At 33.7% G+C, this 20595-nt stretch overlaps 1 protein-coding gene across 1 annotated transcript in view; it reads left to right on the forward strand.

Moving 5' to 3' along the window:
* Positions 1-9245, forward strand: part of LOC128987591 (uncharacterized) — a 79445-nt gene extending 70200 nt beyond the window's left edge. Inside the window, exon 8 of the mRNA XM_054408523.1 lies at positions 9170-9245. Coding sequence (XP_054264498.1) covers position 9170 — 1 coding nt within the window. The 3' untranslated portion in view covers positions 9171-9245. The remainder of the gene's footprint in view (positions 1-9169) is intronic.
* The last annotated feature ends 11350 nt before the right edge of the window (positions 9246-20595 follow it).

Raw genomic sequence — 20595 nt, forward strand, 5'->3', positions numbered from 1 at the left:
AATTACCAATTTAAACATTCTTTTGGTACTATTAATAAGAGATGGAGTACTGTAGAACATTGCAGCATGGAAAAGTGATTGCGAGGGTCGAGCGCGCACGTCTCTGTATCACCAACAACTCTTATCTATTAACTTCGACCTAAAAGATAAGACATACCTCGCTGACAGATATGACATAACTGTGATGTCCTGAGCGATCAAGGCAAGAGCTGAGCTTATCAACCTCAACTTCAAACCATGGCTTGTAGACAATTATCATTTGTGCACTCTTTGTAATTTACAAGAGAAAGAAGATGTTTTTCATTTTTTATCTGTTTGTCCCATTTTTAAGTCAATAAGGAAATTTTATTATGGCTGTCCAATTTTGACACAGGAACAATATATAGAGATATTGAATGGGTGGGATTGGCGGGCCTTAAGCAATTATTTAAAAGATGCTTGGTCTAAAAGATGGGGGTTAATTCAAGAATTTAATCTGTGAGAATCATTTTCCCAAATGTCATTACTTTTAAAATCTTTTTATTATTATTTATTAGTTTCATTAAATTGTTATTATTAATCAGTTTTGTACAAGTGCTAACCAGGTACGCCAGCCGCAACAGACGGGCTACTTTTGTCCATAGTTGTTAGTGCTAAGAAGTTATTTTTGTTCACTTATTTGTAAATAAAATCACTTTTTCATTTCATTCATTTCATTTCATTTACTGTAGAACATTGTTCTCACCAATAAATAAATAAATAATAAACTCTTAAGCCGCGTTTACTGAAGGCCTGTAGGAAGGCAGATTACGGGCCAGGTTAAAAATCCAATACTCTTATATAAGCAATGTTTTTTTGTATGTATGCTTGCCCAAAGATTTCAAAAACGGCTTTGACAATTCCCTTCAAATGTTGTAAATAATTTTATATCTAGCTTATAAACTTGTTTACTGCAGTTAAAACTGCCAACAAAAATCTAATTATGTAAAAGAAATGAAATTATTGTAAGTCTAAACTTTTTAACACCGGTCTTATGGGTTGCCAAGTAACCAAAAGGACTTGTAACATGTGTTTTTAACAAGCTATCCACTTTGTATACTAGTACAGAGGGGAAAACATCAGTTGTTACTATTGAGTTAAGATTACACTGAAGATTGCTAAATATAGGGTTACCAATGGAAATAAACTAAGAGCCATGGCTCAGTACCCAGGTACTTGTTTATAAAAGCAATAGCTTGGAAGCTTAGTTAGATAGCTTTACACTTTTTAACTTCCCCCCTCTATAAAAATTACATGGAGAAAGTATAGTTAGGTATGTCAAAATGTTTGAGTTTTGTTTGGACATACAGTATCTATTTTGGGTCCTCTCTGAACCCCAAAAAAGTGGATTTCAAAATGATGTGTGTGTGTGTGGGGATCGATGTGTACAGAGCCACAGATTACACCAGTAGTCAGATTTTTATGAAATTTAGTATGTGTGGGTACTAAACTAATCCATTGTATCTAAAGGTGTTATTTTCATTTTAGAGATTGGTGAATCCTCAATCTCAATGATGGGGGGGGGGGGGGGGGTGTTTGTATATTTGTGGTGTGTGTGTAATCGTATTGAACATTTTTGAGCTGAGCAAAGCGAAGCTCTTATGCTACACTCCTACTTTTGTTTTAAAAATACTCCTGAAATTTTGCACAAAATTTTGCACAGTCATAGTAACCATCCATGGGAAGGTATGAATCTGAAATGATACCAATCGGACCACAGGGCTTTTCTCTTCGTGAATTTAAAATTTTTGGAAATTTAACATGGGCCTTATGGTTTAATTGGTTGCCATGAAATTATTTGCGAGATAACAATAAAAAGGTAAACTAGAGTCGCAACATATGTGTTGTGCCCTTAAATATATTGAATTAAAACCCATTTTGTTAGAGCCACTTCTTTCATTGTATTTAATAACAAAAACCAAAACTTAAAGTAAACATGAAACAATAATATATCAAACCAGATGACAAGCAAATAAACAAACTATTAATGTAGACCTCAGGACATCTCCCTCTTAAAGTTCTTCTATGAACCTCTTGGCAGGTTTAACAATTCTGGTAGGTCTGTGTATGGTTGAAGAATGATTATGTAGGTTGGATATTGGTGTATGTGTCTGTCTTGGAGGAAGTGTCTGTGTATGGGGGTTTTCTTTATCAGGATTTTCTCTTTCTCCAGAGGAGAACATAGGGAATAAGAATTTTGAATTCCTGTTATATCTTCCTCCCTTTTTTGTTTCAACGTTATATTTCCTGTTCTCTAACTTCTCCTTGATTACCCCTTCTTCTCTTCGGTCCGATACCCAAACTTTAGCGTTTTCTGGGTAATCCTTGACCTGGGTCACTCTATGTCTTTTATTGAACTGTTGTTCCTGTTTCCTCTTTTCTTCCATTTGTCTAAGTCTATATCTATTGTGATTTGGAGTGGCTGGAAGTAGAGTTGCTTTATTCACTGGTAGATTTGTTCTTAAAATCCGTCCCATTAATAGTTGTGATGGGCTATAACCACATTCCTTTGGCGTCGTATTGTATGCCAATAAGCCCAGATGTCTATCCTTACACTTCTTTAATATGTTTTTGAAGATTTTCACACCACTTTCAGCTTGACCATTGCACTGATGATGGTATGGTGAACTAGTTTCCACTGTGAAGTCGTATTCTGATTTGAATAGTTCCCATTCTTCTGATAGAAATTGCACACCTGAGTCTGATCTAATTGACTCGGGGATGCCATGCTTTTCAAACGATGTCTTCATTGATTTAATCAATATTGCCGTTGAACAGTTAGATACCTTATATACATCGATGTATTTGGAATAATAATCCATGAGAATTATGTATTTATCATTGTTGAATTCACAAAAATCTACTCCTATTTTCTGCCAGGGTCTTTCAGGAACCTCTGTAGGAATCATAGGATGGCAAGGAGGCACTCTGTCAGCAATGCATTGCGGGCAATAGGTTACTTTTTGTTCGATGTGATGATTAATTTTGGGCCACCATACTGACATTTTAGCCCTTTCTTTACATCTTTTAATACCTTGATGACCTTCATGAATATTATCTAACATTTCTTTTCTCAAGGATGGAGGAATCACTATTTGATTATTTCTCATAAGTATATCTTCATTGATCGACAATTCTGCTTGATGATCCCAGTATTCTTTTAATCTTTCATTTAATAGGTTCTTATTTTTAGGCCATCCTTGAATTGTAATATCTAACAATTCCTGTAATTCTTCTCTTTGATTTTTTATTATTATATCTAATTTATTAGATGATACTGGGATTGATTGAACTACTGTTCTTACACATGCTTCTGCTTCTTCTGCAAGTTTCTCAATATCTTCCTCTTCAGTTTTGTTGATTGGCGCTCTTGATAACGTGTCGGCAGTTGTTAATTGTTTTCCTGGTACCCACAATATGTCGTACGAATATCTCATTAATCTCATTTTAAATCTCTGAACTCTTAGCGGCAGTTCATCCAAACCCTTACTACTTAAAAGAGGAATCAGAGGTTTATGATCAGTTTGAATTTGAAACTTCAATCCTGTTATAAAATTTTTGAAACGTTCACATGCCCATACTATTGCATAAGCCTCCTTTTCAATTTGTGCATATTTCTGTTGAGTCGGTGTTAAGCTCTTTGATGCGTAGGCCACAGGTTTTAAATGTCCTTGATGTTCTTGCAAAAGTGTTGCACCCAAACCATAAGCTGATGAATCGGCCGAAATTATAGTTCTCCTTTTCAAATTGAATGGTATTAAGGCAGGAGTTGTTTGTAAACTCTTTAAGGCTGTTTTAAATGATTGTTCTTGACTAGGACCCCAAACAAAAGCCCTATCTTTTTTTAGTAGTTCCCTCAGTGGTTGAACGATATCAGCAAGGTTTTCTATGAATTTTCCGACATGATTCAACATCCCTAGAAATCTCCTAACACTTCCCACATCACTGGGTGTGGGGAAATCGATTATTGCTTGTAAGTGTTTGGGATCTGCTTGAATCATACCAGAAGAAATAATGTGACCTAAGAATGAAATCTTTGTTTTTCCTATTTCACACTTGTCATTTAAGGTAACTCCTTCTTTTTCCAATTCTTGTAACACTCGGTCTAGTCTGCTGTCATGCTCGGGTTTACTTTCTCCGGTAATTAAAATATCATCCATTTAACACAAAATTCCTGGGATGTCTCCAATAATACTTTTCATCCTGTTACAAAATATTCCCGGGGCTGTTGAAATTCCGAAGGGAAGTCTTTTAAAACAAAATCTACCAAATGGTGTTATAAATGTTGTCAATTTTGAGGAACCCTCATCTAGCGGTATTTGCCAAAACCCCGAATTAGCATCTAATTTTGAATACCATTTGGAATTCCCTAGACATCCAAGTAAGTCCTCAACAGTATTAAAAACGTTATTTTCTCTCTGTAAATGGTTGTTTAAAGCTGAAGGATCAATGCATATTCTTACACTGCCATTAGGTTTAGGTCTTACTACCATTGGATGACACCACTCCGTAGGTCCGCAAACTTCTTCAATGATTCCCGCTTCAACCATTCTTTTAAGTTCATTTTTCACTTTTTCTCTTAATGGAATAGGTATGTTTCTAGGAGTTTTTAACTCCATCGGTACCGCATTTTGTTTCAGTTTAAGTTGAGCTCCTTTCTTCATCTTACCAATCCCATTAAATAAACTTGGATATTTATTCTTGATCTTCTGTAGGTCTGTGTTGATATTCTGGTTGCTACAATATTCACTTGACTGAATGTCATTTTTAACTCCTCTGATGACCCTTAAGAACCCTAGGGCTGAGATGCATGGTTTCCCAATCAATGCTTCCTCTTGACCATTGATCACATATATTGTTTGACGAGTTGTTTTATTCTTATACTGAATTACACCTTCAAATTTACCTAAAACTGTTAAATACTTCCCCCCAGGTGTTTTTAAAACAATGTTTGATTTAGTCAATAATTTGTTTCTAGCCATTCTTGGAGGCACAATCGTCACGTCGGCTCCACTGTCAATCTTGAAATGTTCCAATTTCCCATCAAGTTTTACATCAATTTCAAATTCATTCTGTTTATTGTAGTTCCTTGTTGTCGCTCTTATTTTCTTAACTTCAGCTCTGTTAATGTAATACCCGTCCTCGCTTCTATTATCCTGTTCCAATCTGTTCTCGGTATTTTCCTGAATTTGATTCAGGGTTGGGTTTCTGTATTTATTGTTCTGATTTCTGTATTTATTATTCTGTCTCTTTTTACAACATCGGCTGAAGTGTCCTTGCAATCCACAGTAGTAGCATTCAATATTCTGAGCAGGACATTCCTCCTTAGGATGCCTCTGTCCTCCACAGTAAAAACAATTAGAAGTATATTGTCTTATGTTTTGTTTCAAGTTCGGATGTTTTTTCACTTGGTCTATTTCTGCAAAATCTTGTTCTCTTGATCTGTTAACAGTAATTTGTTGGTTCTTTATAATTTCACTTTGTTTCAATCTATTTATTGTTTCATGCAAGGTTAGGTCAGCCATCAGTTGAAGTTCCTTAGATAACTTTGAATCTGTTATTCCAACAATGAGTTTATCCCTAATAAGGCTGTCTTTCATGTCTTTGTAATCACATGAAGAAGCTAATTGATGTACATCTGTTATAAAATCGGATATCGGTTCATTTTGCTTTTGTACTCGTTGATTGAATTTCGCTCTCTCATAGGTCAAATTCACCCTTGGTGTAAAATACTTATTAAGTTTTTCCACCACTTTATCATAAGTCTTTTCATCTTCTTCTGTTACTCCTGCTGCTATTAATACATTTTCTGCATTATCACCCATGGATATTATAAGGAAATTTACTTGCTTTTCTCCATCTATTTGATCTAAATTGGTAGCATTTCTGTACCTATTGAACTTTTTTAACCATGGGCCCCAATCTTCTGGTTTAAAGGAGTATTTATCAATGAAGCCCAATATTGCTGAATGTTGTGTCATTTTAGATGTTTGTCTTCTTACTGTTATATCTGAGTTTTCTGAGTCTGACATTGTAATGCAGCATATATATTAGACACCCTGTTACTCAATTTATTGGGTCTTTACCGCTGCCACCATGTTGTGCCCTTAAATATATTGAATTAAAACCCATTTTGTTAGAGCCACTTCTTTCATTGTATTTAATAACAAAAACCAAAACTTAAAGTAAACATGAAACAATAATATATCAAACCAGATGACAAGCAAATAAACAAACTATTAATGTAGACCTCAGGACAATATGTTAGTCAACGAATCTTCTAAAATAGCACGTTACAAACCATACATAGGAAAGAACAATCGGATTAATATCATTGAGCGTAATTTACTACAAAATGAATAACCAATAATAAGGGTCGCCGGAATTAGGCTTAAGCACCATTGACTTTAAATACTCCAAATAGCCATTCCATTTATGTGAACTAAATATATCATTGCGTTTGGATACTGCAAACAGACTTCCAATGTATGTGGACAAGACTTACCAGACTTTGAATAGGGTACTGCAATTCCTGTTTGCAGTCTGCAAATAGAAATTCCATTAATGTCAACCAAATATACCATTGAGTTTTGATACTGCAAGTAGACATTCCATTGATGTGAACCAGACGTACCATTGACTATGGATATTGCAAATAGGCACTCCATTTGCCATTGAGTTTGGATACTGCAAATAGCCATTCCATTTAAGTGAATCAGAAGTAAGCCTTTTATTGACTTTGGATACTGCAAGTAGGCATTTTATTTATGTGAACCAAATAAATGGACCATTGATTTAGGATACTGCATGTAGACAATTCATTTACATGAACCAAATGTACCATTAAGTTTGGATACTGCAAGTAAACAATGTTAACGTGAACCAGACGTACCATTGACTTTAGAATCTGTAAATAGACATTCCATTTAAGTGAACCAGGCGGACCATTGACTTTGGATACTTCAAATAGGCATTCCATTTATGCGAACCAAATACATCATTGACATTGGATTACTATAATATGCTAGCTTCGCTCAATATTGCAAGCAGACAACTGCATTGTACACCTAGTATATTTGGGAAGCCATGTACTTCAACAAATTCTTTTAAGTGGTGGTAAGATCTTGATGTGAGGTATTCTTTTAGTCATTTATCAAATTTGATGTTATTGTCTATGGATTTTAGGTTATTTGCTGTCAAAAATAGAGCATATCTTCAGGTCTGAATGTCTTGCTAACTATCCCTCATGGTGGAGATAGTCAGGAGATTTAAAAACATAAAACAACTATCACACACAAGACTATACATTTTAAAATTGGTTGACCATATTAGATTGAGCAATTAGCATGAGATGCAGCACCGGTGGAAGTTAAGTCCAGATTATTATCAATAACAATTCCTAACATTTTAAATCATTTACTTTATTGACTTTAAAATTGTCTCATTGGTTTTATTTGTATTTGTACAGAAAGAAATGTAACTACTTTTATTTCCATTAAAAAGTAAATGTTTCCCATTAAAAAATGCTTAAAAGTATGACTTGCATGAGGGGTGGTTAAGGAATCTTCAAAATAAAATATCCAACCAAACAACAAATCTTTATACATCATCTCCAGATTATCCAATTAATTATTTTACAGAAAGTAAATAAATGATTTAAAATAATGGTAATTCAAATACAAGTACCGTAGCTGCGTTATGCTGCCTACATCACCACTTTGACATTGTAAGTTGTAGTTGGATGACAGGTGTTTGCAGCAAGCGTGGGCAGAGATGTCAGATATAATTAACCGGCTGGGGAAATACTTGGTGTCTTCCCCAATTTCCACTCTAATTACACATTTCCCTCAATTTTATTTATAAGAGCCGTGTAACTTTGATGTTTCATGAACAGTTTAACCATGATTTGATATATTTCATAAACTGAATGTTGTAAACTTTATAGCATATGTTTTCACTTCATTGATTTTCCTTTTGATCTGACTGTTATATTTTTCTAAACTACTGTGTTTTGTTTTACCACATGTTAAATATTTTGTATTGAATTAATTTAATTGTTTAAAGGTTGAGTTAAGACTTTGGAATAAATAAAGAAGCCTACTAAATCTGTTTGTGAAATAATTATTTTATTATTTCTGGTAATTATTTCAAGATTCAAAACATTTTAGCGACCGTGAAAGGATATTTTCTTTAATTTAAGACATCTGGGTTATTTGATAGTTTATAATAATATGGAAGGCCTAGAAATTATGAAAAAGAAAAGAACTCAGATTAGAAGGCTATTCACCAAAGTTTATAATTAACTGGAAGAAGCATTTAATAATGAAACCTGTCAATGAATGATAAAGAAACTCAAATAAAAGTTAACTTTTCTCAAATTGAAGACAAAATAACAGCATTAATGGCAATGGATGGAAAAATCTCTGATGAAATGCTGATGAAAGATGCTTCTGATGCTGATCTGGATAATGAACTGGACACACAAGAAGAATACAAGAAGAAATGGTACCTGATGAAGGCTAAGTATGAAATGTTTCTTAAAACACCTACCAACAATGGTGAGTCAAACATTTACAGACCAAACCGTAACTTTCATTTGCCTAAATTGCAATTACCTTCATTTGATGGGGATGTTAGGAATTGGATTGGGTTTTGGGGTCAGTACAAAAAGATTCATGAAGATAGTGAAATTAAACCTGAAGACAAATTTCAATATTTAATTCAATCCTTGAAACCTGGTTCATCAGCTAGGGAATTAATAGATTCTTTACCTCCTTCTGGTGAAAATTATATCAAGGCTATTGAACAATTGAAATCCAGTTTTGCACGTGATGAACTTTTGATTGAAGTTTATGTAAGAGAATTACTAAATTTAGTTTTGAAACAAGCCAACAAACAAAGTATCATGCCACTTTCAACCCTTTCTGATAAACTTGAGACTCAACTTCGTGCCCTAGAAACACTCGGGGTCACATCAGATAAGTATGCTGCCATGCTATACCCACTGGTTGAATCTGCTCTACCAACTGATACTCTCAGAGCATGGGAGCGGCACAGAACAACAAACAAAATAGGCTTAGGTGAATTTAAAGGTAGCGAGTCATCTAATTCAAATTATTTACAGTTATTGTTGAATTTTGTACGTGGACAGAGACACGACACCAAGTGACACCCAGCCACAGAAGAGACAGAAGAGTCTGGTAGTTACCGTCATCAACGTCCTGGTATGAAAAGTGAGTTTGAGAAAGGACTACCTTTACCTACAGCATCTACAATAGTTGCTACAGACAGCTCTTCAGTGGTGAGTAAGCCTACATGCTTATTTTGTAGTAAAGGAAATCACAACACTCAAGACTGTTCCGGGTTACAAAAGCTCACTTTGAAAGAAAGGAGAGGGTTTGTAACAAAAAAGGGAGCTTGTTTCTCATGTTTAAAGTTAGGTCACAGCAGTAATAAATGTAAAGTGTTTGTATCCTGTGCTATCTGTAAAAGGAAACACTACTGCTTAATGTGTCCTAGTTTAGAGAAAATGGTGCACAGTAATACTCATGAAAATGATTCTAACAAATCAAATGTCATTGAAAGTGTGCAAATTAATGACAAATCTGAGTCCTTGATTGCAAATCAAAATAAGGAAACCTTATTACAAACTCTTCTAGTAAAAGTAATAGGACCTGACAAGCAATCTTTACTAGTAAGAGCATTGTTGTATTCTGGATCTCAAAGGTCTTATATCTCAAAGGACTGTGTAGAGAAATTTAAATTAATAGAATCTGGCTAGGAATCAATAGTTCATGGTTTGTTTGGAGGTATTAAAACTAAAGAGACTCCACATAATCTTAACCAAGTAGAGTTACATGACACAAAGGGTAAATTTGGCATTTCAGTTAATGTGCTTGATCAAGACAAGATTTGCAATTACATACCCAGATTAGATACAAAAAGGTATTTTCCTATTTTAAAGAAGAAGCTGAAAGATATACCTTTCAGATATTGGGCAAGTGTATATAAATAGAACGTATAAGATATCTAGATCACTGAAATTATTTACCATTTACCATTTACCATGGGTCCTCCTCTTCACAATCGTTGAGACTGGAGAGTCGTCAGTTCTTGATGTGGGAAGTTGTATTTTGTGTGTGTGTGTCTAAATGGTGTTGTTTGGTGTCTTAGTTGGGTTTAGTTTCTGTTGTGATATTTATTTACTCGGGAGTTGTCCTTGAACACTTTCAAATCAAAAATGAAAACATATTTAATACAAAAATGCCCGTATACAGTGGAGGATTTTTTCACATGTCAAAATATTTCTATTTAATTGTGCCTGTATTTTATATGTATATATATAATTTTTTATTGTACTGTCTTATTATATTGATTGATTACATGTAAGTATTCATTTGCTGTATTTAATAACAGCATTATGTATTTTGTGACGATTGTTAATGCATTGTGAAATGTCTACAACAATAAATTGATTTGATTTGATTATGCTCCTCATAAAATTCATTCAGGTTATAGTATGGTCTATTTAACAGGTAGGTTTTGGGGGTTTTAGCAAATTTGTTGTTGTTGTTTATTGTTTTGATATTTTCTGGGAGTAGATTGAACAATTTTATTCCCATGTATGAGGGTGTTTTGCTTGTTTTTTGGAGTCGATGCTGTTGAAGGTTTAGGTTGTTCCCTGATCTGACATTGTATTTGTGGCATTGATGTCGGGATGGGGGCGGATTTAGTTTGGTGTGGATTATGGTGTCCAGGATGTATTGAGAAGTCAGGGTCAGGATATGGTGTTTAATGAAGAGCGGTTTACAGTGGGCTTGGTAGTGAGCCTTGTCTATCAGTCGTATTGCCTTTTTCAGAAGTAGAAAGATTTTTGTCAAGTGTGTTTCGCCAGCTCCTCCCTAAGCTATATTTCCAAATTTAAAGTGGGATGCAAAAAGCGCATGGTATGCCATTTTGGTAGTTGTTGTATCAGTGATTTCTCTGATTCTTCTCAGGGCAAACAGGGCCGTTGATAGTTTTTTATGGAGTTTCTCAAGGTGGGGTTGCCAGTTTAGGTTTTCATCCAGTATTATGCCGAGGAATTTGGTAGATTTTGTGTCTGAGTCTGTTCTATTGTTGGTTGTGAATTTAATGTGGACTGTTTTGGATTTATTTATGGTTAGGTTGATATCTTGGCAGATGTCGCTAGTGGTTTGTATTGTTTCATCTATTTTTTGTTTTTCTGTTGGTTTGTCAGGGACGATGATGGTTGTATCATCTGCGAACATGATGCAGGTGTGATCCTCAGGAAGGAGTGTTGGAAGAGCGTTTATGTAGATGAGAAAAAAAAGAGGTCCAAGGACCGACCCTTGGGGAATTCCAGTGATGGTTTTTTGAGTTTGGATCTTGATTTTGTTTTGATATTTTTTGAGTGGTATTCTATTTCTACAAGTTGTTCTCTGTCTGTCAGGTAGCTCTGTATCCAGGATAGTGCATTGCCGGTGATGTTGATAAGTTTGAGTTTTTCAATTAAAATGCTTCTGTCCAAGCTATCAAACGCCTTTTCGAGTTCCAGAAATATACCATTCGCTTGTTGCTTTTTTTCCCGAATTTCCGTGATTGAGTTACACAGTTGGCTTAGAGCGGTGTTAATGGACTTTTTTGTCTAAAGCCATGTTGATTGCTGCTCAGTAGATGGTTTTCTTCCAGGAATGAGATTAGTTGGTGGTTTATAGCTTTTTCAAGGTATTTAGATAGCACTGGCAGCACCGAGATGGGGCGGTAGTTTTCCATAAGTCGGTCATCTCCTTTCTTGTATTTGGGGTAGACCAAAGCTTGTTTCATCGCTTGAGGCACTGTTGACTGTATAATTGATGCGTTTATGATATCTAGAAGGGGCATAATCAGTTTGTCTTGGCAATGTTTTACTATCTTATTTGAGATTTCGTCTAGGCCTGATGAAGTTTTGGGGGGTAGGTGTTTGAAAATTTGCTCCAGATCCTTTTTTTATATTGTTTTGAAGTGTGTGAGGCTTGTTTCCCTGTTGTCTCTGGTCGGTTGTCTGTGCTGTTGTTGTGTTACTAGGGTTTGTGAGTGGTGGTTGCTGCCAACGCTGACAAAGAATGAATTGAGGCTATTGGTGATTTTGTTCGGATCAGTAGTAGGTTTTCCATTTATGTTGATGGTCATATTTGGGTTTTTGAGCTCTTTATTTTTCCGTTCCCTGTTTATTGTTCTCCATATGGTCTTATTTTTGTTGGAGGCATCTGAAATTGTTTTAATTGTGTGCTAAAATTTTTTTGTTTTAATGTTTTCATAATATGTTTTTTTGAGAGTTGCATATATTTTTTTATCTTCATCTGTGTTGCTTAGTATGAATTTGTTATGAGCTGTGCTTACCAGGTTTCTCAGATGAATTTGATTTTGGTCCCAGAAGATGTGGTTGGGTTTGTCCTTTAGGGTAATGTACCTTTTTGGCATGGTGTTGTTTATTTCATGTATTAGTATTCTTGTGAAATTTTTGTATTTTTCTTCAACACTTGGTGTGGAGTAAACTTCCTCCCAATCCTGGTTTCTGAGTTCTGGTTTCCACTGGTGCAAATTTATATTTGTGTATAAAAAGTGCGCAATGACTGTTTGTGCTCGTAATAAACACAAGATTTTTTCCTAACACCATAATTAACTTAACATAAACTTACAGATTAACTTTTAGTCGTATATAAAATGTTATTTATTTATTTATTTTTGCTTTTGAAGGTTATGTTATTTTCTTACTGAATGTTAGTGTTTGATAGAAAATGCCAACAATGAAAGCTGATTTAGCGAGCGAGAATAGTCATTCCCACTCTAGAGCAGAAATGAGCTATTTTTTGTACTGTTTACAGGTGTAGCAATGTGATAATTTCCATGCAGTGGTAGGAAAAAAATGTAAACTTTTCAGATCCAATTCTTAAAGTTAAATAAAAAATGACTGAATGATTCTTAAAACGGCTTAATTACACTTATTTATTCATATCTTAATTATATCTTACCCTAATAAAATTCCCTGGAATGGTGATCAAAGGGTTCTAATTTTATAGGCTGTTAATTTGTTGGAGACAGAACTCAAATGTCTCTTTTATTTAAGAAATCATCGTGAACTTCTTCCTACATGATTAGTAAAAGATTTTTATTTTTCTTTACTTTAGTGAAACAGAAAAAATTCCCGCAAATATTTCTTAAATAACATAAACTCACCATTACCAAACATGAACTTTAATCAAAGTGTCTCATTGTTGCTTCCCCTATTATTAGCTTTTTAAACTTACCTCAAAAGAGAAGTTAAGCTGCAGCTGGTTGGGAAGCAGGAGTCTATCAAAACACTGGTTCATATAAAATATTTGAACGCATACACCTGTTCCACTTCCTGTCTTTCCACATCCGTCATTGGTGCAAATTTAGCCCTTGCTCTCGTCTGGATGTGGTCACTTGGTGGCATATTTTATGTCAGCTATTTCAGGACCTACGTCAGGAAGCAGTGTGACTCCATAATCATGACATACTGTAAATCAAAAACTCTCAATCGTTATTCTTACCTAATCTTTGTTATCTATAGATATGAACATGTTTAGTGATATTTTATTTAATGTAATTTGACAATGCCTATTCCTATGTACAACTTGGTCAATGGCAATAAACTTTCTTATTCTTATTCTTATTCTTTAGTTTCACAAATTATCCACAAATAGCCTAAAGTATTCTTATATCACTGCTAGTCCTTACTTTGCTTACAACCAGATATTCAGAGGTGAAATCACTTAAAAAAGATAAACACTTGCAAAAGTCCTAATTGGGTAGAAGTTGATGGTGGCGGCGGTAAAACATAGCAAGTCATAGCCAGCAAGGTATCTAATTAAATTCCCAACATCACTAACTCACACACTTATCAGTATCCTTCATGAGTGATGAATGTAAACTTTGAAGTAGTTTAAAATAAGCTGCAGGAATGCAATGAGAAGGGATTTATAGATAAATCAGGTTTAAAACTATTAAAAGGTAGAAAAATGGAAAAAATGTACAAAATTTCTCCACAAGTGGATGGTAACATTGACTATTGGATACAGAAGTTGTATTAATAGTCAAAGATAGTAAGTAAGTTTAGCCTTTGAACCTATTTAATCCAGCTTCAAACCTTATCTTAAAGTATTCAAAGTGTTTTGTGCAGTTTCAGTTTGTATTGACCACTCTTACTTTTAAAGAATTTCCCATATAGGGAATAGGCTATTACTGTAGTACTCATGGTAAGACCTTGACCCGGGACCGTTCTACTTTTTCGTTTTGAGGTCCCTAGAGGCAACACACCATCCGTTCAAATTCATTTATATATGTGTCCGTTAGCACGAAAACTCTAGGAAAAATGATCCGATTTTGATTAAATTTGGTATAAATGTGTAAACCTACATTTATTCTAACGAGTTCGAGGGGGTTTACGTGGTAAAAATAGGGTTTTCCCATTTTTGACCCTGAAAACACAAAATTTCACAATTTCTTTCCAAACCATTTTGTAGAGCTTAAAAAAACAAATAATTAAGGAACGCGGCAGCGTTCCGCCCCGCCAAGTCCCCCAGCGGTACACAGCTGCTGCAGTGTATATATACATGACGTGACAAAGTGGCTTTTTTACTCGTCTATAGCTCTGAAGAAACAAAAGTTATTAAAATAATTATTCATCTACTGGATAGGCACTCATTCTCAACAAAATAAAAAAAGAATTCAAAAAACGGTTGTGTTTGAGCCAAGAAAAACTAGTTTGAAAATTCACAAATTTTCTGTGTTCTCCTTCTCCTTGAATGTTGACGGACCTACAGCCCAAACCACTGGCTCAATTTTAATGTTTTTTATGTTGTTTGAAAGCCCTTAACGTGTAGATGTGCCTTTTGAGGGTCTCAAGTCGGTGCGTTGACCCATAAACCCTTGGCAAGCCCTCAAAGTACGATTTTGGCCCTTTTAAATAACATGGGATTAAAATCAAAACAAAAGAAGGACCAGCTGCGATTAAATCTTAATTAATTTAAATGTTGTTAAATGTACACTGGTACAGCAGCTCGTCATTTTTAACAGTTTAATACTACTTATCAAAACATATAAAACCTAGGAACTTGAAACTTAGTAGGCTACTAGTACTAAGGTTTGTTTTATGTTTTGATTCACTAAAACAATCGGGAAAATCACTTTACGTATGTTAAACAAGCAATTAAAAAGTGATATGTAAATTTAGGATAAATGAGTTTTTCAATATTTGTTTTGCCTTATGCTATTTCTAACAAACCTAATCTTTTTTTATTACATTTTTACTTCTCAATTTACACTACCTAGTCTTTAGATATACGGGTTTAATTATCAGAACACTTGAGTAACACCAAAGCATTTTATGTTGTTCAAGATGACCATTGATGAAATTTGAAACTGAGTTTAAGGTCAGGGGGTTTGTTAAATAGTAATTTTGGTACGTGTGTCAAAAAGTTTTTAATCGGTTTAAAGCAGATAAGACCAAAAATGTAGAATTTAGTTCTACACAAACAATATTATTGAAATCAAATTAGATGTAGTTGTGCCGTAGTCTATATATCAGAGAAAAGAGGATTTTTATTTTAACTGTTAATTTTCTACAAAAATAAATAAAATCTAACAAAAAACCATTAAGTGGTAACACTTTCCCCGCCAAGTCAGCAATCCAAAAAAGATAATAAATCATTACTATTTCCGCCAAGAAAAACAATGTAATGTATGTAAGATTGGCAACTTGGCGGCAGACTTTTGCTCGATCACTTTAAAAAATACCATAAAACTAGTTTCATTGAGCAAGTATCTCTCCCATTAGTACATTGCTAGGTGAGAGCTTATTTTACAAAATTTGACCTTATTTGTGCCACATTTCATAAAATCATAATAGTGATGGTTTTATATTTACTGATTACCGCAAAATTATTATACTTAGTTGGACTAATTAATTAGAGAAGTTGATTTGTGAAATTATCCACGAACGTAACTTTAACGAAAAAAAACCAAGCAAAAGTCTGCCGCCAAGTTGCCAAACTTACATACATTACATTGTTTTTCTTGGCGGAAAAAGTAATGATTTATTATCTTTTTTGGATTGCTGACTTGGCGGGGAAAGTGTTACCACTTAATGGTTTTTTGTTAGATTTAGTATATTGAAGCGTTACTGTGCGCCTAATGGTAACGGAGAAAATTCCGAAAAATTTTAAATTTAAAATTCTCATGGTATTCTTATGGAGAACTAGCTGGCCCGACAGACGTCGTCCTGTCCTAATGTGGTTTTATGTCAATGCTCCTTCATTTTCAAGATGAGCCCGTACGCATGGCTCAATCACGTCCTGGTTGAAGTTAGTTTGCTACGCTTACTCACCTTTAGGTTGGAGCTCTTTTGCTGCACTCACTCGCCTCCAGGTTGGAGTTTGTTCGCTACGCTCACTCGCCTTTTGGTTGCAAATTACCGTAGCTGTTGTCATAAATTAAAAAAAAATATTGTGCTGCACCCTGTTGGTAAACCTATTAACTTGTTAATGCTATTGAACATCACAGAATCAAATTGTTTAGTTGAGCCAGCTGTTAAGATTCTTTGATTCCATTTAAATATGAGTACTCATAAGGTTAACATGGGAAACTCCAGAACAACTGGGGCGGAGCCCTTTTGACGGATCTGCACCAAACTTCACACAAACCATCCTTGATGGAATAATGCTTAATAATGCCTGAAAGTTTCATTACAATCTGTCGAGCGGTTTCGGAGTCCATAAAGGACAAACAAACATACATTGGATTTTATATATATATAGATAAGTCAACTGTTGTAGTTTGCTTGTTTAAGAACATATTTTGATCAGGCCTGTTCTAACAAAGATGACCGACCGCACAGGTAGCAAGGAAATGTTTAATTGTTTTATGTATTTATTCGTGTTCGTACTGTGTTTATCTTCTGACGATGTTAACAACTGATCAACTCTACATTATGTACCTGAAGCTGACGATGGTGTTTTAACACCGAAACATGTCCTGAATAGACATATTTTATTGAGCTGTGACGGGAATTACGTAAGTAATTTAGTCTTACATGATGTCCAACAGCTCAGGGGCTACACACATGGATAAAAAAAATGGATTTAAACATAAACCATCTAAATTATTAAATAATCTAGTCACCTATGTGTCGTGACTTAAAATATTGGTGTATTTCTACAGTACTGTATGTAGTTCCTCTGATTGGCAGTAGGTAGCAGCTAAGTTCAGACGGAGAGCTATATTAGTACTCTATATGATTGCTATGAGGCAGCACTTGATGGTGGACTGTTTAAAAACTAAAGCCCCAGAATATTTCAAACAAATATAAAAGCTGCGTGTCACACTTAGTTTGTTTTGAAATATACATTTTTTAGCGAATTTCCCTATTCAGCTATTACTGTAGGTCTCATGGTAAGACCTAGGCCCGGTACAGATATACTTTTTCATTTTGATGTCCCTAGTGGCAAAAAAAAAACATCCATTCAACATGTTATATATGTACCTATGTATACTCATCTCCATTCATACTTGGCTTGAAATACCTACTTTGTATGGTCGCCATTTCATTGAAAATTATTATACAGATTATAATATTATTATTATATTATACAGATGTGGTACATGAAGATAAAAGAAAACCAATCTGCTATATCCTTAAAGCCCTTCACAAAGTAAACCCACATCAAAACCCTATCTTAAGAAATTCTGAATTGGCTCACCAGTTAGTTGGTACACTTAAAACAAAGTTCCCCTCTGGTTTAAATTTAATATAGTAAAAAGTGATTCAGTTCAGCTGAATTTTAATTTTATTTTATGATGATTTTATTACTTTTCTTTGATCTGTACTCAATCACATGTTCTCAAAATTCAACTACTGTATTTGTAAACTGTTCATATTTGTTTATTTTGTTCATTTTTTAACAGTTTCATTTCTTACCCTATATAGAGGGTGTCCCACATAAGGTGTCTCAAATTGATTACGGAAAAAAATTATTTTTGAAAATTTGCGAGAAGTTGTTAAGAATTAAAAACCCTATGAAATGATATGTCACGTGTATTGACATAAGTTGCTATTAGAAAATTTTGAACAATGGGCATTTGCAAATTTCAAAAAATCAATTTTTACATTATTCCTTGAGGTTGATTTAGAGGGAAAAATTTTGTTTCATCCTTGTACGTTAAGCCGTTTTTCCGTAATCAATTTGACACACCTTACGAGGGCCACGTTGTATATATATATAATTTTAGCCTAAACAAGATCAGTTGCAAATTTTTAATTTAAATGTCTTTGAAGAATTAAAACAGAAGGAATATGGATTGTAAAGAAAAACAAAAATATCGATATATAAAACAAAAATCTTACCAGTAGAATCGTAAAAGATTCTGTGGAGGTTAATTGTATAAATTATGTAAAAAAATATAAAAAAGTTTTTAGACTTGTTTGTAAGAAAGCAAAAATGTTATGCAACTCTAAAATTATAAGTGGATCAGATGATAAGACCAAAGCAGCCGATAGTCAACAGCGAACTAGGTGTTAAAAAATGTGATCTAAATATCCCAGATTGTTTGGTGGACAATAAGAAGGTTACAGATGGACAAGAAATATCCAACTTATTTAATGAAAGATTTGCTAATATTTCTCAGATGTTAAATACAGTTTCCTCGAGGTCAAAATCAATTCAATTACTTCAAGTAAATAACAAAAACACCCATCCTGAGTTTTCTTTTTCATTGGTATTAGCTGCTGAGGTGGCCGGGACAATAAATTCATTCAAAAACAAAAAATACCCCCGCCGCAGCAAACCTGCAGACTAAGCAAATTTCCATTTGCCTGATTTGATTTTCAATTAAATCCATTCAAATAACATTAGGTTTAACGAGTACCTAGGTTTGCTGCCTACAGGGTAATAAATTGTGTTTTTTGGTAAAATATTAATAGCTTAGTATAAAATAAATAGATTGATAACCATACAAAAACACTTCAATATACTGAATTATTTGTTTTTTAAGCTCTTCATAATGGCCTAGAGGAAATTTGGGAAATTTTATGTTTTGAGGGTCAAAAATGAGAAAAACCGATTTTTACCCCATAAATCCCCCCATAAAACCCCGTTCCCATGGTCCGATCATGCTGGTTCGCGAATTTGTTCAAACAAACGTAGGTTTACACGTTTGTACCAAATTTCATCGAAATCGGATCATTTTTGCTCGAGTTATCGTGCTGACGGACACACACACACACACCCATATATATATATATATTATTTTCTTGCATTTTTAGGGCTACTAATATAATAAAATTAAAACATATATAACAAAGTACCCTTTTCGTAATTATTTTATTTTTCATGACGACATGTTTCGGAACTAAGTCCATTGTCAAGTCATTTTTACCATAACCTCATTCTTTAAACTAACAAAATTATAAATATAATCATATGTAAAAATAATAAAATATGTTAACTAAATCTTAATACATTTTGGTATTAATTTTTTCATTATACTATATGAATGTTTTTCTTTCTTTCCTTAGTTTTTCAATTTTATCGTAGATAGGTTGGTTTAATTTTGGAATCATTGTGTTGAGTATATTGTTGGGGTCCTTTTTGTTGTGTATATAAATATTTAGCTCTTCTTTTACATTAAGTTTCTCACGTTCTTTTTCAAATTCTAAAATTGTTAGATTTTCTTTCATGTTTTTATAACTGTGGTCTGTGTTCATTATATGGTCGGTGAAGTTCGACTTCATTGATGTTTGATTTTTTGATTTCAATGCTTGTAGATGTTCCTTGAATCTTGTTTTAAAACTTCGAGATGTTTGACCTATATAATAATTGCTACAGTCACTACAGTTTATCTTATAGATTCCTGATTTGTTGTACTTTTCGTCTTCATTATCTTCTGTGTGTTTGATTTTTTTATTGATTAATTGGAATATATTGTTCTTAGTTCTGTAACTTACCCTTATATCCGAATTTTTAAATGTATTTCTTACTGCTTTAGTCATATATTTGTTATAAGGTATACATATATATTTCTTTTTCTCTTCATTTTCCGTTGTTTTATTTTGCTTTTGTATTTTGTTTTTCAATTTCTTCTTTATCATATTGTCTATCATTTTTGCCCTGTAGCCATTTTTCTCTGCTAAGTATTTAATGGTATTTTTCTCTTTTTTGAAATTTTCTTTATTCAAGGGAATATTAATAAGTCTGTGGATAAGTGAATGGAAAGTAGCGATTTTATGACTCCAAGGATGATTAGAATAGTATGGAATAATGATGTCTGTGGTCGTAGGTTTTCTAAATATGTTAAATGTATGTCTGTTGTTATTTTTTGAGATTGTAATATCTAGAAAATTTATTTGTTCTTTTTGAATCCCTCCTGTAAATTGTATTTTTGGAGATATGTTATTAATATATTTTAGTAGATTATTAGCTTCATTTTCATTTCCTTTGAATAAACAAATTATGTCGTCTACATATCTGTACCAGTATTGGATTTTATCTTTAAATGGGTTACAATCATTCATTATTT

Source organism: Macrosteles quadrilineatus, unplaced genomic scaffold, assembly GCF_028750875.1.
Source record: "Macrosteles quadrilineatus isolate MER2022 unplaced genomic scaffold, UCM_ALF_1.0 Scaffold_2__2_contigs__length_208266976, whole genome shotgun sequence".
NCBI classification, from domain to species: Eukaryota; Metazoa; Arthropoda; class Insecta; order Hemiptera; family Cicadellidae; genus Macrosteles; species Macrosteles quadrilineatus.